Here is a 19,423-nt window from a genome sequence, read left to right as displayed (position 1 = left end):
CCATATGCCACGGGGTGGCCAAAAGAGGAAAAAAAGAAAGAAAGGAAGAAAGAAAAGAGAGAAAAACAAAACAAAACAAAACGCAGTGTACCTTATACTGGTTTCTTCAGACTTAATGCCTGTGCCAAGAACTGGGCAAGACAGAAACCTGTGAAATGAACATAATAACTTACCCTGAGGCACACCCTCCCAGGCCACCTGTGAGATCTCACACACAAAAACTCTCCTCATTTATTAGGAGCTAGGTCTCAGTACATGGACAAGCTTCCCAAAAGCCCATCATTAAATAAGCAAAAACAGACACAAGAGGATCCGCACAGAAGATCCCAGACCCACTTTTGCAGGAGCAACTCCCAAGTCCCAGACTCACGAGAGCTCCAAAGGAAAAAAGCGCAAACAGATGGGCAAAGAGGCCTGGTGCCGGCACCAAGTTCTCGTCCCAGAGCACACTTTACTAGAAGAGGACCAACCTCTGTCAGGCCCCCAGCTGCCCTTTTAAGGCGTGAAGATTTGCAGGGGCACAGAGAACGTGGTCAGGGCACAAGGAGGAAACCCTATCTCACTTATTTCAAATCATGGCTCTGGTTTACCAAGTGAATTCCACCTAAGATCCAAAGCACATGTTAGAGCTTCCTTCTTGCAATGGTGCAGTTAAAATGTGCAGCCATTCTACAGAAGAACTGAAGCTCTGGAGTGGAAGTCTTAAATTACTGTGTGTGTGTATGTGTGTGTGTGCGTCTGGTGTGGTTGGGAGGGGGCATTTGGGTCCAAGTATTTTCCAAAGGGGAGGGAGAGGATTGAATGTACGGGCAGCTGAAATCTCTCTTCAGAGTAAGATCTGCTCAGTGCAAACCTTTCCCTCTGAAGCATGAACTATTCCCGGAGGGGACAGGAGGGTTCATTCGGTCACACTAATGAGATCTCCTGTCACATGCCACGCACTTGCTGGGGTGTTTTCCTGAGTAATCTAATAAGGGTGTGGCAGCAAAGAAAGGCACTTAGAAAATATACAATACCAGCCAGGCAGGGATCCTCTCCCTGGTTAAAGGAAAGGCACCCCTGACACACACTAAGGAAATGCCCCCCCCCACTGTCCCAACCCTAATTCCATTCCAGGGGCCACTGGAATTAACAGGTGGACTCCTCATGGTGCAATCTTGGCTCCTTGTCCCTGATGTGAGGTCTGCAGGAGGCTCTGGCTAGAAGTGGTGCTGGTGAAGGGCTGCGGAGGAGGGGCCCTTCTCCAGCCTCTTGACGTGGCAGGAGTGACAGAACAGGTGATCCTCCAGGGGGTAGCAGCGGTGACCATCTTCATCATTGAGCTCTAGACCGCAGTCCTGGAGTGAGGCAAAAATGTTCAGTGGTGGCAAAACAAAACAGACTGCAAGCCACACACACAGGCCCAAGCACCAGCAGAGGGCGCTGTGTGATTCTATTTGGGCAGAAAACGCAGTTGCCCAGACACGCAGCCCCCACCTGCCCTGGGAGGGTCTGGACCGCACTGTCCAACACCCCAACCACTGGCCACATGAAGCTCTGCAGCACTTGAAAAGGGGGCTGGTCAGAAATGAGATGTGATGTCAGTGTAAACACACATCAGATTTCCAAAACTTAGGACAGAAAAAGGATATACAATATCTCATGAAAATTTTTTTTTTGTCTCAACTAAATGTTGAAATGATAACATTCTGGATCTATTGGGTTGAATAAAATAGTATCACAAAAAATAATCCTGCCTGTTTCTTTTTACTTTTTTTAATGCAGCCACTGGAAAACAAAATTACACACATGACTTGAGTGTGTGACTCTCAAATTTCTATCGGGTGGCACTGGTCTGGAATGTGGAGAGAGCATGGTTGAACAAGTGTCTTTACCTTTTTCTCCAGCACCTGGTGTACCTCTTTCTTCAGTGCTAGCTGTGGGATCAAGCTATATGTCACCCACACCCACTGTTCTCCTCAGTGACAGCATCACAAAATAACTCCTTTCGTGGGTGGATCCACTTAAATCTGGCTCAGATTGTACGGGCACTTAAAGCATTTGCAGCCTCCACAAACCCTGGCTGTTCTGACAGACATGGGGCACCAGTGGCTCTTTCAGCCTGGGGTGTGACAGGGGCAGATGGGCTCACCAGTGACATGCCTGTTTCCGGGGGGTGGGGGGGAATTCTTCGTGATTTCCACGGCCCAGCTGAGAAAGGGGCCCCTGGCCGACAGAACAGCCCAGAAGCTGGAGGGGAGGGAGTCTATTCCCCAAATCCCTACCTGACAATCTGGGCCCCAAACAAGACCCGAAACTCATGCTCCCCGTGACCCTCCCACTCTGTAGCTTCAGGGAGGGCAGCTGCAACCGATTTGGGACTTGGGGGTTATAAATGCAGAGAAAATAGTAAAGACATATTTTTTATACCCAAACGTCTTCATCCTCTCCCACCTCCACCAACCCTACCACCAAACCGGGCTTCACCCCACATCCTCCATCATCTCTGGAGAGCAGCCTCTTGCCTGCACCCTGTCCCCCTCAACCTGGATGCCTTCCTCCTGGACTTGTACAGGGGCCTACCTCACAGTGGTAGCACTCCACGTGGTAATCTCTGTCCATAGACACGACACGGATAGTCTCATCTGAGCCCTGGACCAAAAGAAAGCGAGAACCAGAGGCTGGGGGTGGGGGGGGAGGGAAACTGCCGGGCGGGGGCGGGGAGCTGCTTTCTGAGGTAGCAAGTAGACAGCCTTCAGAGAAAAGCAGGAATCAGTAGTGGATACTAACACCAGCAGGGAAAAGGACCCATTTAGTGGGTGAGTGGGAGGGATGTAGTTCTACCTTCTGGAATGTCAGAGTCAACACTGAAAAGAACCACCTACTTGGTTGGTTTACATGCTCATCTTCTAATTGAGGAGTTGGTATCAAGTCAGAGAGTTTGACCTGATTACAAGGACAAGTAGGGAGTTCCCACTGTGGCTCAGCAGGTTAAGAACCTAACTAGTATCTGGAGTTCCTGTCGTGGCATAGTGGAAACGAATCCGACTGGGAATCATGAGGTTGTGGGTCTGATCCCTGGCCTCACTCAGTGGGTTAAGGATCCGGTGTTGCCGTGAGCTGTGGTGTAGGTCACAAATGCAGCTTGAATCTAGCATTGCTGTGGCTGTGGTGTAGGCCAGCAGCTGTAGCTCCAATTGGACGCCTAGCCTGGGAACCTCCATATGCCACAGGTGCAACCCTAAAATGCAAAAACAAAACAAAACAAAAAAACCCCAACTAGTATCCATGAGGATGTGGGGTCAATCCCTGGCCTCACTCGGGTGGGTTAAGAATCTGAAGGTGCGGCAAGCTGCCACACAGATTTGGTGTTGCCGTGGCTGTGGCATAGGCTTCAGTTGCAGCTCCAATTCGAACCCTGGCTGAAGAACTTCTATATGCCATGGTGTGGCTGTAAAAAGAAAAAAAGAAAGCAGGGACAAATAGGGTTCAAGAAGGGCCTTGGGGTGGGAAAGGCAGCTAATGAGAAGAGGCCTCTTGGCGAGGATGCACTTATCCCAGAGTTTAGATATTGGAAGGATTTCTTAAAAGGCAGAAGGGCAGTGCAGATCTGGCAAATGACCCAGGTAGATATTCACGTCTTGGAAAACCCTAGGAGCAGAGCTGAAAAAGTATCTTACCTCGGGTGGAAGAATGGGAAGGCCACAGGCTGCGCACTTGGGGGCCAGCACCCTGGGGGGAGAAGAAAGGAAGCAGGGATGCGCATTTGTGGTGTTTCTGGGAGATGAGCCTAGAGCCTTCCTTGCTGGCCCAACCTCACCCCCATCACTCTTCATGTGAATCCTTCTGCTGTGAAGATGGGCCTGGCTCACTCCTGGGAGTATTGCTTCTTGACTGTTCCCCAGAGGAAACAAGTGCATTGGGCTCCTCTGCCCCTACCAGGGACAGAGGCTGATCTGTGTGTTTACTGCCTCAGGGTGCCTCATACAGGCCCAGGCAAACCAAGGGTGGTGAAGACCAGCCCTGAATTGGTGCTTTTTGAAGTCTGGTAAAGTTGGAGCCACAGGGCTTGGGAGATTCCTCCAGAGGCCTAGCCAGATATCTGATTATAGGGTTTTTGGTCTGATTATAGGATTTTCCAGCAAACATAACTCATTTTTTTGCGGTGGGGCGAAGGGGAGGCAGAGTGCAGTGGCTTGATATGGCATCTCAGTTCCCAGACCAGGGGCTAAGCCCAGGCTGCAATGATGAAAGCACTGAGTCCTCACCACTAGACCACCAGAGAAATCCCAAGCAGAATTCTTTAACCAGTTCCTTTCTGCCTTGGCATCCGCTGACCCCCGAGGCCCCAGCTGCACCCCTCAAAACCACTGCACGCTCTCAAGCAGCCTGCAGACACGCCTCCGCAGACACCCCTTGGCAGGTTTCCATCCTTCCCTCTGCTGAGCTTCAGCTGTTATGGCCTATCCCTGTGGCTCCTCTCACTCCATTCTTCCTTACTTGTGATAATCCCGGACACAGTAGATCTTGTTCTCTGAGTCCACAGTGAAGGGCACCCCATCCAAGCACTCGTTACAGATGACACAGCGGAAACAACCGGGGTGGTATGACTTCCCTAGGGCCTGCAGGATCTGAGGGTGCAAAGGAAGAGGCCAGGGTTCAGCACAAATTACAGGGAAAAAGGGCCAGTGGGAGGGAGAGACATATCAGGCCAAAGGACCGTGTGAACGACGGCCTCCTGAAACACCCTCATCCCAGTTTACTTGGACCAAGAGATGATGGGGCAGGAAAGGCTAACCTAGTTACATGTATCAACAGGAGGAAACCTGGGAGTTTGGGGTTCGTAGATGCAAACGACTGCATTTGGAGTGGATAAGCAATGAGATCCTGCTGTATAGCACAGGGAACTATATCTAGTCACCTGTGATGGAACATGGTGGAGGATAATATGAGAAAAAGAAGGTGTATATATATATATATATATATATATGTGTGTGTGTGTGTGTGTGTGTGTGTGTGTGTGTGTGTGTGTGTATAAATAACTGGGTTACTTTGCTGTACAGCAGAAATTAAACAGAATGTTGTAAATCAACTATATTTTTTTAATCTGAAAAAAAAAAAAACCCAAAAACCTAAAACAGGAGGAAACCAAACAGGATCCTTCTCCTGTACTTCATAAACTTCTCGGAGGGAGGCTTCTCTATCAAAAAAACTTCCATCATTCTCTGCAGGAAATGCTGCAAAGCAGGGCCATGAAGGGATCCACCTCAGACTTGGGAAGTAGCAAAGACATGGAAAGATGAAATGAAACTCCACCAGGAAATGGCAAAGCTCAGAAAAAACCTCTTAACTTCTCCCTTCTGGGGGCCCTTCTAAGCAGCTTTTACTCCGAAGTGTGATAATCCGGCAGCTGTAACTCGGCCCCTGATTATCTCAAATCCAAGTGTAAGCAAGGCCTCTTTGTTGTTGCTGCTTTTAAACCCAGTGATGAGAAAGCCCTGTGCACCTTCTTCCTCTCAGTGTCATTTAATCTGGATGTGACTGATACCTGGAATTGTCCTGAAACCAGGACAGAGCCTAGATGCAGAGGGTGGGAGAGAGAGGAGATGGAAGAGAATGTCCTTGGTGGCGTCAGTGAGTTGGCAGATTAACTCCCTCCAAGCCTCTTAAGTGAAAAAAAGCCATTTTTCCTATTATGTGAGTGGTTCTGCAAGCATGGTCCCTGGACCTGCAGTATCTGCATCTGCTGGAAACTTGTTAAAAATGTATATTCTCAGGCTCTACCTCAGCAATGGGCTTTTTGTTTTGTTTTGTTTTTTTGTTTTTTTTTTTTTTGCCATTTCTTGGGCCGCTCCCGCGGCATATGGAGGTTCCCAGGCTAGGGGTCAAATTGGAGCTGTAGCTGCCAGCCTATGCCAGAGCCACAGCAATGGGAGATCCAAGCCGTGTCTGCAACCTACACCACAGCTCACGGCAACGCCGGATCCTTAACCCACTGAGCAAGGGGCAGGGATCAAACCCGCAATCTCATGGTTCCTAGTCGGATTCGTTAACCACTACACCACGACGGGAACTCCAAGCCTGGGCTTTCTATGATTTGCAGTTGAAAGCACTTTGATGTCTCAGTAGGAGACTCATTTATGTAATTACCTACGCTGTGAAACTTTGCCCAAACAGACCCACGGAATCAACTGCACCAGCAAGGTGGCACCAAAAGGCCCACCGTCAAGGAATGTACAGAATGGTGATCAGCATCTGGGTGGGGACATAAAAAGGCTTCCAGCAGGCAGGTGAAGGGGACCTGGAACCAAGGAGAACCTTTGGCAGAGAGTCGTGAGGCCCGTGGGAAAGCACGCTGTGTCCTGGCTCCTTCCTGCACCCACCTGCTGCCTGTAGAGGCCAATGCCACACCTCACACGCTGCTGCCCAGGGCACCGAGAGGACTTCTTGCTAGTCCAGTCCTCTGAAAGCCCAGCTTTCAAGCTTCCTCATTCCCTCTGGGATTTCACTAACCTCCCAGGCTCCCCAAGCTGCCAACGTGGGAAGAACAACCGGCCGGGCTTTAAAATCCACTTGGCCATCTGGACCTTGGGATGGACTTTACCCTCAGCTTAAGGCTGTCTTGGCAGAAAGAGACCCTTCAATTAATTTAACCCACACTGTGGGGCATTCTGACTAGCTGTCATCATCTGCTGTTGGGTTTTTTTTAATGTGGGAAAAGGCCAGTTCCCCCCTCCAAGCCCAGAGGATCCACCTCTATGTATAAAGAGGGGCAGAGACAATTTACACCAAGACTGGACAACTGGGGTTCTACTGGAGACCCAAGAAGGGGAGCTGAAGGACTCTTTCTCTGTATTATTCTCATTCTTGGTGGCAATTAAGGGTGCTATATATACATATATATATATATATATATATATATTTTTTTTTTTTTTTTTGGTCTTTTTAGGGCCACACTCCAGGCATATGGAGGTTCCCAGGCCAGGGGTTGAATCAGAGCTATAGCCGCTGGCCTACACCACAGCCACAGCAACGTGGGATCCGAGCCATGTCTGCAACCTATACCACAGCTCACAGCAATGCCAGATCTTTAACCCACTGAGTGAGGCTGGGGACTGAACCTGCGTCCTCATAGATACTAGTCAGGTTCAGTAACTGCTGAACCACTATGGGAACTCCAAGGGTTCTATTTTTAAAACTAAGTGTCACTAGCAGACAGACAGTCACTAAAAGTTTTCAAGTCCAAGAGCGGATCGGCAAGAATCCAGGGGCAACTTAGTGTTAGCCCATGGGGTAGAGATGGTCACCAAAACTCAGTTCCCTCTCGCCTGTGTGCCCAGGCTGACCCGCATCACGACAAGGTGACTCTGTCCCCCTGCCTCTGAATCGGGGACTGGCTTTGTGACTTTATGATCAACAGAATGAGGAAGAAAGGCTGTACTGGAAGTTTTAAGTCAAGGATGCAAGAAAACTAGCAGCTTCCACTTCTTCTCTCTTGCTGAAAGGACGTCTAAGCTAAACTACTGAATAAGATTAGCAGCCCCAGGGAGAGGGGCCTGGAGGGTGAGAGGTCATCTTGTGCCACCAGCTGAACACAGCTGAGTAAATGACCCCAGGCAATGCCATGTGGAGCAGAAGAATCACCCGGTGCAGCCTTGACCTAATTCCTGACCCATGGAATCATGGCAAATGATAAATCACCACTGTTTTAAACCACTAAGTTTTGGGTGGCTTGTCATGTAGCAATAGATAAATAAGATACCCCAAGGAACAAGAGGGCAGGATATCCAGAAATAAGAACAGGGTAGAGTCATGTTCCTAAACGGGGACACTGTTGGCCTCATATGTACTGGGTTTGTCAGAAGGGCTCTAAAATCAAGGACAAAATGTGCTAAAGAAATGGAGCCCATGGGAGTTCCCTGGTGGTTCAGTGGGTTAAGGATCTGGCATTGTCACTGCTGTGGCTTGGGTCACTGCTGTGGTACATGTTCAATCTCTGGCCTAGGAATTTCTGCATGCTGCAGGAGCAGCCAAAAAAATAAATATATATATAAAAGTAACAGAGCCCTGTGGACTCAAGCAAGCGCTTGGGGAAGGTAGGGATGAGGGTGTGTGGCTCCGTGGCTCCTGCCTGGCCCTCCAGCCATGTCCCTAGGAAGGCCTTCGTGGCCAATGGCATGCTCACAGGGCCAAGCTGTGCTGTGCTGTGTCAGAGCCTGGATGGTAGCAGGTTCTATTCACAAACAGAGATGGTTTTGGTTCACTGTTTTATACCTGTCAGCATAAAGCCAGCAGAAATGAGTGCCCATCAAAGACACACAGAAGGGAATTCTCTTACGGTGCAGTGGGTTAAGGATCCAGTGTTGTCGCTGCTGTGGCTCAGGTTGGATCCCTGGCCTAGGAACTTGGACATGCTACGGTCATGGCCAAAAAAAAAGAAAGAGAGAAGCATAAGAGTGTTCATGGCAGCTTATTCATAAATTGCCAAAAACTTCCAAACTGCCATCTGCAGGAGAACGGATTAAAAAAAGGGTGCTATATCCATAAATGGAATTCTACTTAGCAATGAGAATAAATGAGCTCCAACATGCCAACAACGTGGGTGAATCTCCAAAACACTTTTCTGAGTGAGAACAGGCAGGCGCAAAGGCATCTCTATAGGATCAGTCCCTCTGTATGAAGTTCCAGGACCAGTGAAACAAATCTGGGGCAATAGAGGTCAGCATGGTGGGTCTTTTTGTGGAAGTGGGTCTTTCTGGATGTGGGGAATGTTCTAGACCCTGATTTGCATGGTGTTCACACATCAGTTTATACATATATTAAAATTCATTCAGCTGTACACTTAAGAGGCGCACTCGCTGCAGGGTTTCTCAATCAAAAAGGTAAAAGAAAAAGAAATACCAATGACTAGCAACTCCTTTCTCCAGAGTGGAATTAATCAGCTTAGAGAGGGATTTAAGTCTTTCAGCTAAAAGAACATTATCTAATGCTTTTCTTGGACCAATATATTAGTGAAATTTGGTGAACCACTGGATCTCTGAGACAGACTGTGATCTCTGTCTTTATTAACCTCACAACCTCTCCCTATGAGGAGCCCAGGAAGGAAGAACTGTCCCCGCTAAAGAGATAAAGGCCCTGAGGCCCAGGACAAGCTCAGAACAGAGTGTCTAAAACCTGCTCCCTCTTCCACCATCTCAAAGCTAACGATGGGCCCCAAAACCTCACCTGAGGAAATGATTAAGCTGGAACGGACATGGGGATAAAACAACGGTGATGATCTGGTTTTCTGCATCTGATTCCGGTAGCTGCGATGTCTGCAGTTAAACCCCACCCATTTGGCATCTTGCCTGGGATGCCACAAGGACCCCAGAAAATCAGAGGGAGGCTGGTGTGATGTGAGCAGCCCAGAGGACAGTGTGTCACCAGAAACCCGACACTGTGTGGACCGGATGGCACAGGATGCTAATACGGAAAAAAGCCCAAGGTGGGCTCTACCAGGGCAGGCAAGCAAGCTGCCTAGGGTCTTCTTTGAATAAAACCAGCTGTAACCACAAACAAGGTAGGAAACAGTGTTCTCAATTATTCATTGTTTTCTGTGACTGCCTCCCCCTCCCACCATGCCATCACCTTGTTTGGCCGGCCCTACTCACCATGTCCATAATCAGATGTCCACAAAGAAAACACCTGTCAGCAGACTGCTGGAAACCAGAGTACTGCAGAGGAAAGAGAAAAGAAAGTTAACCACAGGCAGGGCAGAGGAATCTAGCTACTGCCCTGCCAGTCACGAGGACCCCAAAGTTCTCAGAAAGCGGTGTCGCCTTACACAGGAACCTGTCATTTTCCCGTGGACAATCGGGTGATGAGTCACGAATATCCCCTGCCACAAAAGTCATTACATAAGCTAATGCTGCTGCCCTCTTACCAGCTGAGTGCTGGCAGCCATGACATGCCAGGCTCCCCGTCAGAGGCTGTGCAGAGAGCATCGTTAGTTTCTCACCCAGTGCTTCTCAAAACGGAGTTCCCTGACATCAACTGGGAACTTGTCAGAAGTGCAAATTTTCGGCCTCCACCCCAGACCAACTGAGTTGGAAACTCAGGGGGTAGGGTCCAGCCATATGGGTTTCACAAGCCCTTCAGAGGATTCTGATACATGCTCAAGTCTCAGACTATCACGCTGTTTCCAAATAGTTCTGCAAGGTTTCTGTTATGCCATTTCTCAAATGGAAGCAAAGGGAAGCTCAGAGAGGTTAAGGGACATTCTCAAGGTCACACAGCCTATTCAGGGTAAGGGCAGGATTCAAAATCAAGTCTGGGACTGGTAAAAAGCCAGCTCTGATTTGACCCCTAGCCTGGGAATCTCCATATGCTGCGTGTGTAGCCCTAAAAAGACAAAAAAAGAAAAAAAGGAGGAAAAACTGGGAGACAGTCAATTCTGGTGTGCCGCCACCATCAGACAATCACATACACAGTGCCTGAGAATGATGCAAAGATGTGGGAGGAAATGACCCCTGAGGGTATGCAAGAATGAATTTCCTTTCACTTAAGCCATTTTGGGTTTGTTTGTCTGTGACTGGCAAGCAAGAGTCCTAATGAGTCAACCCACATAGCCACAAAGAAGCTGGCCCTGAGCCACCTCTGGGTCTCACATCGGTCATCTTACTGACTGGGCATCACTCTATGCTCAGCAGTGTGTTAGGATCTGAAGGTGTCAAGGTGAGTGAAGCAGTGTGTTCTTCCCTCCCTAGGAACTTACTGTAAAGTCAGGGAAAGACTTGTAGATGGACAGGCATGTCCTAACCGCTGGCCAGGGCAAGCCCAGGGCAGCACAGAGGAGGGGCGATCCACAGTAGGACAGGGGATGCAAAGGCTGTCTGGTGATCCAGGCAAAGTAAGGGTGAAGACACTCAAGCAAGGGACACAGGGCTGGCTAAGGCGCAAAGGACGGGGCTGAAGGCTTGCAGAGAACCACAGGCCCCAGAGTGAGCCAGATGTGAGGCTGCAGGGAAGGCTGCCCAGACTGCAGCTTCTATGCATGCTTTGGACCCTGGAGACTGAGGCTTGGGCATTGATACCATGCAGCCATGTGGGGGCCCAGCCAAGCAGGCCAGGGAGGACGTGGTGGCACCAGGCTTGATGCTTGGCCACCCTCTGGATGAGACAGGAAGGAAGAAGGGTCGAGGAGGAATCCAGGACACTGTTCTCAGAGATAAGGTCCCAGGAGACTTCTGAGCAGAGTGGGAGGGGTGGTGGGGGAGGACTGGGGGGCCAACTCTAGGGACTGTCCAGTGGGCAGGGAGATGTCAGCGGTTGGCCTCTGAGGGGCCGACAGGGTAGGAGTTCAGATCTGGTTGTTACTGGCACATGGATGGCCCTTCAGTGTGTGGCAGAGGCAGGCAGGATGAGAATAAGGAGGGCCCGGCTCCCAGAGTGAGATTTAAGAGCTGGGGGTAGTTGGCAGAAAGGGACAGAGCAACAAGAGGGCAGGCCCAGTGACCTAAAAATCCCTGAGAAGATCAAAGCTCTGCTATTTGCCATCTGCCCAGGAACGTGGGCCACCCCATGCATCTGCAGAAGGAAGGTCAGACCCCCTTCTCCAACAGTGCACTGGGGACTATGGACAGGAAGCACCTTCTCCTGGTGAGCTGGCCTCTCTGCACACTCCCCGCCTGGACCTTGAGGCGGGGACACTTGGATGAACAAACTCACCAGGAAGTCTTCCTCACAAAACACTTTGCCGTTGACAAAATAGAAGGCTTTTCCTCTCAGCTTCCGGCCTAAGGAAAAAACACATAGGCAGGGTAGAAAGAAAATGTTAATCGGCAGTGAAAGAAGAGAAAAGAAAGGCAAAATCTTTTTTTTAAATGATTATTATTTTTTAATAGTTATTTCCCAATATAATTTCTTTCCTACTGTACAGCATGGTGACCCAGTTACCCATACATGTACACATTCTATTTTCTCACATTATCAGGCTCCATCATAAATGACTAGACATAGCTCCCAGGGCTACACAGCAGGATCTCATTGCTAATCCATTCCAAAGGCAATAGTTTGCATCTATTAACCCCAAGCTCCCCAACCACCCCCTTCCTCCCCGTCCCCCTTGGCAACCACAGGTCTATTCTGCACAAAATCTTTTTAAGCAAAAATAAACATGCAGAATATGCCAACTATCCACAATAGTTTCTGGCTCCTGCAAGCTGCTGTGGTCCTTGGCAATGGACGGTAAGGACAGAAGACAGGGTTCCCTTAGGTGCGGGGGATGCTGCCTGGCAGGAAGATTACAGCCAGCTTGGCAACCACGCTATACAGTCCTCGCACCTCCTCTCAACTGTGAAAGAAGCCAGTGAGATATCTGGTGACAGATCAGAGGCATCCACATGTGGGAGGTACCGGGTCTCCTGTGAAGCTGCTGTCCCCCCCTCCCCCCACCGGCACTGGGGACTGTCACATGTTCTCCAGGGAACACTGAGGACATCCTATCAGGAAAGTCCTATAAATTGGCCAGCCCTTATTTTCATAACATTTTTCATCTGAAAACACATACTATTGGAAAGATAATGGATTGCTCTCATTTTCTCTTGATCTAAAGGGGTGGGAAGGAATGTGAAAAATTTAGAACACCCTGACTCCTTAGGTGTAACTTCAGTTTCCATAGAGCCAGGACACTGGCAAGAACAGCACACTTCATCCAGTGCCTGGCTCCCTTACGAAAAAACATAGCAGGCCACCTGTTCAAGGTACGTGGGAGCCATCTTTACAGGAGGCCCTGGATCTGTACACAGCAGCCACCCCAGATCTGAGAGTATTTCCAGGGGCAATGTACAAAACATACTCAAACAGACTACATGGGAGGTTCAAGAACTGAATGAAATTCTGGGAGTTCCTGTTGTGGCTCAGCAGTAACGAACCCGACTAGTATCCATGAGGATGTGGGTTCGATCCTTGGCCTCACTCAGTGGATGGAGGATCCGGTGTTGCTGTGAGCTGTGGTGTAGGTTGTAGACGGATCTCACATTGCTGTGGTTGTGATGTAGGCCAGAGACTACAGCTCCAATTACACTCCTCGCCTAGGAACTTCCATATGTTGCAGGTGCAGCTCTAAAACGACTGAAAAAAACAAAACAAAACAAAACAAAAAACAGAATAAGTTCTAAACACTAGTAGAAACAAGCCCCTGAGGGCTAATGTCCACCTGAAACCCAAACCACAAATGTCACAAACATTAACAGTGCTTGAGAAGGAGAAATCCCATCCATACACAATGGGTGTCTTTGCCTGTGACACCCCAGAGCAGGAAAAGAGCACCAGGTAACAGGAGAGACTGCCCGTGAAAACTCGTTGGATGGAACTCAGAGAGGACTTTGAAGCATCAGTGAAAGGGGAAAGCCACAAAAATGGAAATAAATTCAACGATGAAAGCAAAATCCTCCAGATGGACTAAAGGCCTCGGTGTGAAAAACAAAAGCTATTATGAGAATATACAGGCAGCTGGCTTTGACTTTGGCATGGTAAGGATTTCCATCCATGGATGGTCCCTTTTCCTGCCTCTATACCAAGCTTATTAGGAAGGCCCTGTCCTTCTCCCAGCCTGGTCAGACCCTCTGCATGGTGTCAATTGCTGCCAGATTCACTGTTACCTCAATATTTCCCCAATCCTCTGACTGGTTCCTTTAGAATATTCTCATGCTCTGGGATGTGCTACGTTCCTTGAGGATGAAACGGTAATTTCAATTCAGCCTCAGAGTAAAAGGGCTTGGGAACAGTTTAATCAAGGGTAATAAATGAACTAAAAGGAAAGGCAAGTCAGCGGTGAGAAGATGGTGACAACACACAGCAAGGGAGGAGCATCCACAGCCTATAAAGAAGTGTGACAATCCTGAGAAAAAGAAAGGAAGCCCAATGGGAAAAAGGAGCAAAGGAAGGTACAGAGAAAAGAAAACTGTTCCAAGTTCAAGCTCATGCTGCTTGCCACACAAGAGGCCCATAAATTGAGAGATGAGTTGTTGCGGCAAGGAATAGTGACTTTATTCGGAAAGTTGGCAGACCAAGAAGATGGTGGACTCATATCCCAAAGAATCATCTTGCCCAAGTTAGAATTCAGGCTGCTTCTTCTTTTATTTTTTTGGCCGCTCTGCGGCATATGGAGTTCCCAGGCCAGGGATCAGATCCGAGTCACAGCTGTAACCTAAGCCTCAGCTGCAGCAACGCCAGATCCTTACCCACTGTGCTGAGGATCGAACATGCGTCCCAGTGCTTCCAAGACACGCAGCAATCCCAGGCCACAGCAGGAACTCCCAGGCTTCTTTTATACCCAAAGGGGAAGGAGTAAAGTCAAACACTTCCTGGTTCCATCAGGAATGTGTTCATTTCTTCCTACCTGCAGCCATAGACAGGTGGGCCTGGTCAGGAGGTTTCCTATGAGCTAAACATGCTCATTACCTGGGTGGCAGGGTTCCCAGAAATGGGCCATGATGTCTAATTTAAGATTAAAGGCAACATCCCCCTAGTAATTAATTTGTAAAAAGAATACAAAGGGGAGTTCCCATCGTGGCACTGAGGAAATGAATCCGACTAGGAACCACGAAGTTGTGGGTTGGATCCCTGGCCTTGCTCAGTGGGTTAAGGATCTGGCGTTGCTGTGAGCTGTGGTGTAGGTCACAGATGCAGTGGCTCAGATCCCACGTTGCTGTGCCTGTGGAGTAGGCCAGCAGCTACAGTTCCGATTAGACTCCTAGCCTGGGAAGCTCCATATGCCACCAGTGCGGCCCTAAAAAGACAAAAAAGACCGAAACAAAAACAAAAACCACAAAGGTTCTTCCCTATTACAAAACCTTTTAAACTCTAGGCAATAGCCATTTAAAAAGATGTTCAATCCCACCAGCGATCAGCACAAGCAAATTACAACCACCATCAGAAGACGACACATCCCAGATGGGCAAAATTACCAAGTCTGATGACTGACTCCCTGTCTTGATGAAGGTGTGAGATGAGAGGGTCTCTTCCATACTGCTGGTGAGAATGTCGAATGGCTTGACCACTTGGGGAAAAATAGGTGAGAGCCAGCTGAGCTGAAAATTGACTTTACCCACAACACACTGATAGGGACACCCCTTGAGAAGACCCCCCCCCCCCCCCCCCCCGCCGTGTGCAGGATGCAGTGTTCAGTGTATGGATGGTCACTGCAGTCCTGAAATGAAAACTAAGAAAACCAGAACACGGGGTTCCTGCTGTGGCACAATGGGATCCATGGCGTCTTGGGAGCAGTGGGACACAGGTTCAATCCCTGGCCCGGCACAGTGGGTTAAGGATCTGGTATTGCTGTATCTGCAGCTCGAATCTGATCCCTGGCCCAGGAACTCCATATGCCACCATATGGATGGCCAAAAAAGAAAAAAAAAAAAGGAAAAAAACAAAGCAAAACATCACTCAGAGCATCTTCGGTGTTCTCCAATATGGAAAGGTTGATAAGCACATTGAGGAAGAATTTGGAGTTACCGTCAATGGATATGATACTACACAGCAATCAAAATAAAAGGACTAGATATGTAGTATCATTATGAATTGAACTGAACATACTCATGTGCAAATGAGGAAAACTGCTTAACAATGCATTCATATGAGAGAGAACGAATATGTCAGTTAAAGCAAGCTCACATGCATACACACACAAACTCTTCCTACCTATTGTTTATTAATTCGTGTATATGTGGTAACAGTATAAAAGTTGGGACCAGAAGGATCCATACCTCAGTTCATAATAGCAGCTGCCTTGGAGAAGGGTGCAATGGGACGGGATGGGGGACCAAGACGATGCCAACTTATCTCTAATATTTTATTTCCTTTATAAAAAATAAGCCAAAATGGCAAGGAGTTCCCACTAAGGCATAGAGGGTTAAGGATCCAACTGCAATGGCTTAGGTTGCTGGAGGGGCACCAGTTTGATCCCCAGCCTGGTGTTGCCGCAGCTGCAGCCTCGGTCACAGTTGCTCAGATTCAATCTCTGGGCCAGGAATTTCCATATGCTGCAGTTGTGGCCATATAAAAAAAAGAGCCAAAATGGTAACATATAAATGTTTATGCCTTCTGGTTGGTATGTAAATTAAGTTATTACCTATGGTACTTTCTAACAGTTTTTTGTTTATTTGTTTGTTTGTTTTTTGTCTTTTTGCCTTTTCTAGACTGCTCCTGAGGCATATGGAGGTTCCCAGGCTGGGGGTCCAATTGGAGCTGTTGCCGCTGGCCTACGCCACAGCCACAGCAATGTCAGATCCAAGCTGCGTTTGTAACCTACACCACACCTCACGGCAACGCCGGATCCTTAACCCACTGAGCAAGGCCAGGGATTGAACCTGCAACCTCATGGTTCCTAGTCGGACTCGTTAACCACTGAGCCATGACGGGAACTCTATTTTCTAATAGTTTTTAAACTGCACCTGCACAATTTCTTTGAGTGAAACACATAAGGCAAATGACAAACTAGGAAGAACATCTGTCCCATATGACAAAAGGAACTTACCCCCAATATGCAAAGAACTCAATTCACAGTCCAATATTTTAAAACTGGGCAAAGATAACTGACAAAAGTAGTATGAATGACCAATGTATATAAAAGAGTTTTTTTTTTTTTTTTTTGTCCTTTTGCTATTTCTTGGGCCGCTCCCGCGGCATATGGAGGTTCCCAGGCTAGGGGTTGAATCGGAGCTGTGGTCACTGGCCTACACCAGAGCCACAGCAACACAGGATCCAAGCCGCATCTGCAACCTATACCACAGCTCTCGGCAACGCCGGATCCTTAACCCACTGAGCAAGGGCAGGGATCGAACCCGCAACCTCATGGTTCCTAGTCGGATACGTTAACCACTGTGCCACGACAGGAACTCCAAATATATAAAAGAGTTTTGCACTTTTCTCATGCTTTTTAAAAACTGCAAGTTAAAATAATATCCCAAGTTTTATCTATCTGACTGGCAAAGGTTACACTCAGTGTAAGTAATAACACTGCAGACAGACTCGTTCCACTCTGTTGGGAATATCACAGGGGTGAAAGCACCAGATCCTTAACCTCTAGACCACCAGGGCTTCCCAAACAGACTTTTTAAATTCTGTTTTTCTTTTTCTGTCTTTTTAAGGCTGCACCCAGGGCACACAGAGCTTCCCAGGCTAGGGGGTGAACTGGAGCTGTAGCGAGGCCAGGGATCAAACCTGCATCCCATGGATACTAGTCAGGTTCATGAACTCCTGAGCCAAGATGGAAACTTCCCCAAACAAGCTTTTTAAGATAAACTTAATATTGAATTTCAACAGAATTTAGAAAGTTTGGATTATTTTGACCCAAAAATTCTACCACAGGAATTTATGCTAAGAAAATAATGAGTCAGATTGTTTAAAGGACCTTCATCTTGGCAATCATTTTAATAGCTTCCAAAAATAACTGTCACCAAATGTCTAATTCTTATCAGATACATTATAGCATGTGTACATGCTATAATTTACAAAGCCATATTAAAGACTGTGTTTTCTAAAAATGTTTAATGGCATGGAGAGATATTTCAAATACTTTAAAATGGAAGTTCCCATTTTGGCTCAGTGGGTTACGAACCCGACCAGTATCCATGAGGATGTGGGTTTGATCCCTGGCCTCGCTGAGTTGGTTAAGAATCCAGTGTTGCTGCGCAGGTTGAAGATGCAGCTCGGGTTCCTCCTTGCTGTGGCTGTGGCACAGGCCAGCAGCTACAGCTCCAATTTGACCCCAAGTCTGGGAACTTCCATATGCCTCAGGTACAGCCCTAAGAAGCAAAAATAAAATAAAATACTTAAAAATGGGGTTAAAACATCTGTGTGTGTGTATGTACACAGACATGGATATACACATATGATCACAAAATTACGTGGACGCACATACACAGATATACACCAAATGTGAACAGTTGTTATCTCTGAGTATTGGACATGGCAATCTTTATTAGTTTTTTTTCTGCAATGACTAGGTATTATTTTTACTTCCTGAAGCAAACTTTAGTGGCATGAGACAGTGTAAAGGGCAATGGGGCATATGTTAGAAATCTTCAGCTCTCCAAAGTTTCCCTCCTGCCCCCGTCCCAAAGTTGTTCAAGGACATTCGGAGTCTAGAACTTTCACAGCGTTTTCCAGTTAACAAGAATGTATGTCTAGGGAATTCCCGTTGTGGTGCAGTGGAAACGAATCGGACTAGGAACCATGAGGTTTCGGGTTCGATCCCTGGCCTTGCTCAGTGGGTTAAGGATCCGCGTTGCTGTGGCTGTGGTATAGGCTGCCAGCTATAGCTCCGATTAGACCCCAGCCTGGGAACCTCCAAATGTTGGGGGTGTGGCTCTAAAAAGCAAAAAAACCAAACCAAACCAAACAAAAAACACATTTTCCCTCTATATAAATAGTCTAGAGGACTCAAAGTTTTAGAAAGGAAAATGAGAACTACCTAGAGCATCCTTTCCATCTTGTGCCCCAGGCGGAGTGAGAGCTGACCGGCTGCCTCCAGTTCCTCCCTGGCAGCAAAGGAAACAAGACTACAAACAGCCCACACTAAGAGGAGCTGCCCAGCCATCCAGGAAAATAGTCCACACACTCTCTGGCTGCCAGTCTGCAGAGTGCCGTTGCTCTGCTGTTCCCTTCTGGGATGTCCCAGTGGGATGAATTGGTTCTAATGAGCAAAGGAAGTGAGGCTGCAGCTACTGGAGAGTCCACTAGAGGGAGCGAGGAGGCCACCTGGAAACGCACAGGCCTTCCTAGAGAGACCAGGCTTTGGAGCCAAGGCATGGAGAACACGCAACTCTGCTCCCTGGAATGGGATCCAGGAAGTTCCGAGGAATCTGAGTGGAAATGAGCTTTTTGATTTAACCATCTCTGTTTGAGAAATCATAGAGGAAAATCACTACACCTGCAAAAGTATTGAACCCTCTAGCACTGTAAGAAACACAAATTAAACAAGAGCGTTTTCACTTATGATTAACAATGAAGATTTTTTTTAAACAATCACATTCATGTGTGAGGGCAGTCACTGCATATTTCTGCAAGCTACAGAGGAGAGTGTAAAGTGATAAACTCTCCCTGGAGAGGAACCTCTAAAATGTTTATCTCTGATTCAGCAGGGCTGTCTGGGACATAGTTTAAGGAAAGAATCAGAAATGAACAAATGTTTCCTTAGATCCAAACTGGCAGCCTCAGAGAAATGATCACATAAAACATCTGAATGGAATATGTAACCATTAAAAATACCATTCAAGTAAGTGTTTCAGTGGTATTAAAAAATGCTTATAGTATAGGATAGTCAGATTACATTAGTAAGTGAAAAAAGCAAGCTAGAAACTGTATTTATAGTACAATTCCATTTCAGTAACTTATACACATAGACCCACAGAGCATTTATATGAAAAAAACTGAAAGACTGCACACAAAAACTAATAGG

The 19,423-nt window shown here is 47.6% G+C and overlaps 1 protein-coding gene across 1 annotated transcript in view; it reads right to left on the bottom strand.

Moving 5' to 3' along the window:
• Positions 1-201: 201 nt before the first annotated feature.
• LIMD1 (LIM domain containing 1) overlaps positions 202-19,423 on the bottom strand; it is a 79,701-nt gene continuing 60,479 nt past the window's right edge. Inside the window, 6 exon segments of the mRNA XM_047771870.1 lie at positions 202-1,337; positions 2,563-2,631; positions 3,660-3,711; positions 4,480-4,610; positions 9,630-9,692; positions 11,686-11,753. Coding sequence (XP_047627826.1) covers positions 1,200-1,337; positions 2,563-2,631; positions 3,660-3,711; positions 4,480-4,610; positions 9,630-9,692; positions 11,686-11,753 — 521 coding nt within the window. The 3' untranslated portion in view covers positions 202-1,199.

Source organism: Phacochoerus africanus, chromosome 1 (assembly GCF_016906955.1).
Source record: "Phacochoerus africanus isolate WHEZ1 chromosome 1, ROS_Pafr_v1, whole genome shotgun sequence".
In the NCBI taxonomy this organism is placed as follows: Eukaryota; Metazoa; Chordata; class Mammalia; order Artiodactyla; family Suidae; genus Phacochoerus; species Phacochoerus africanus.
Note: the sequence above shows the minus strand (reverse complement) of the source record. Positions and strands in the feature narration are given on the sequence as shown.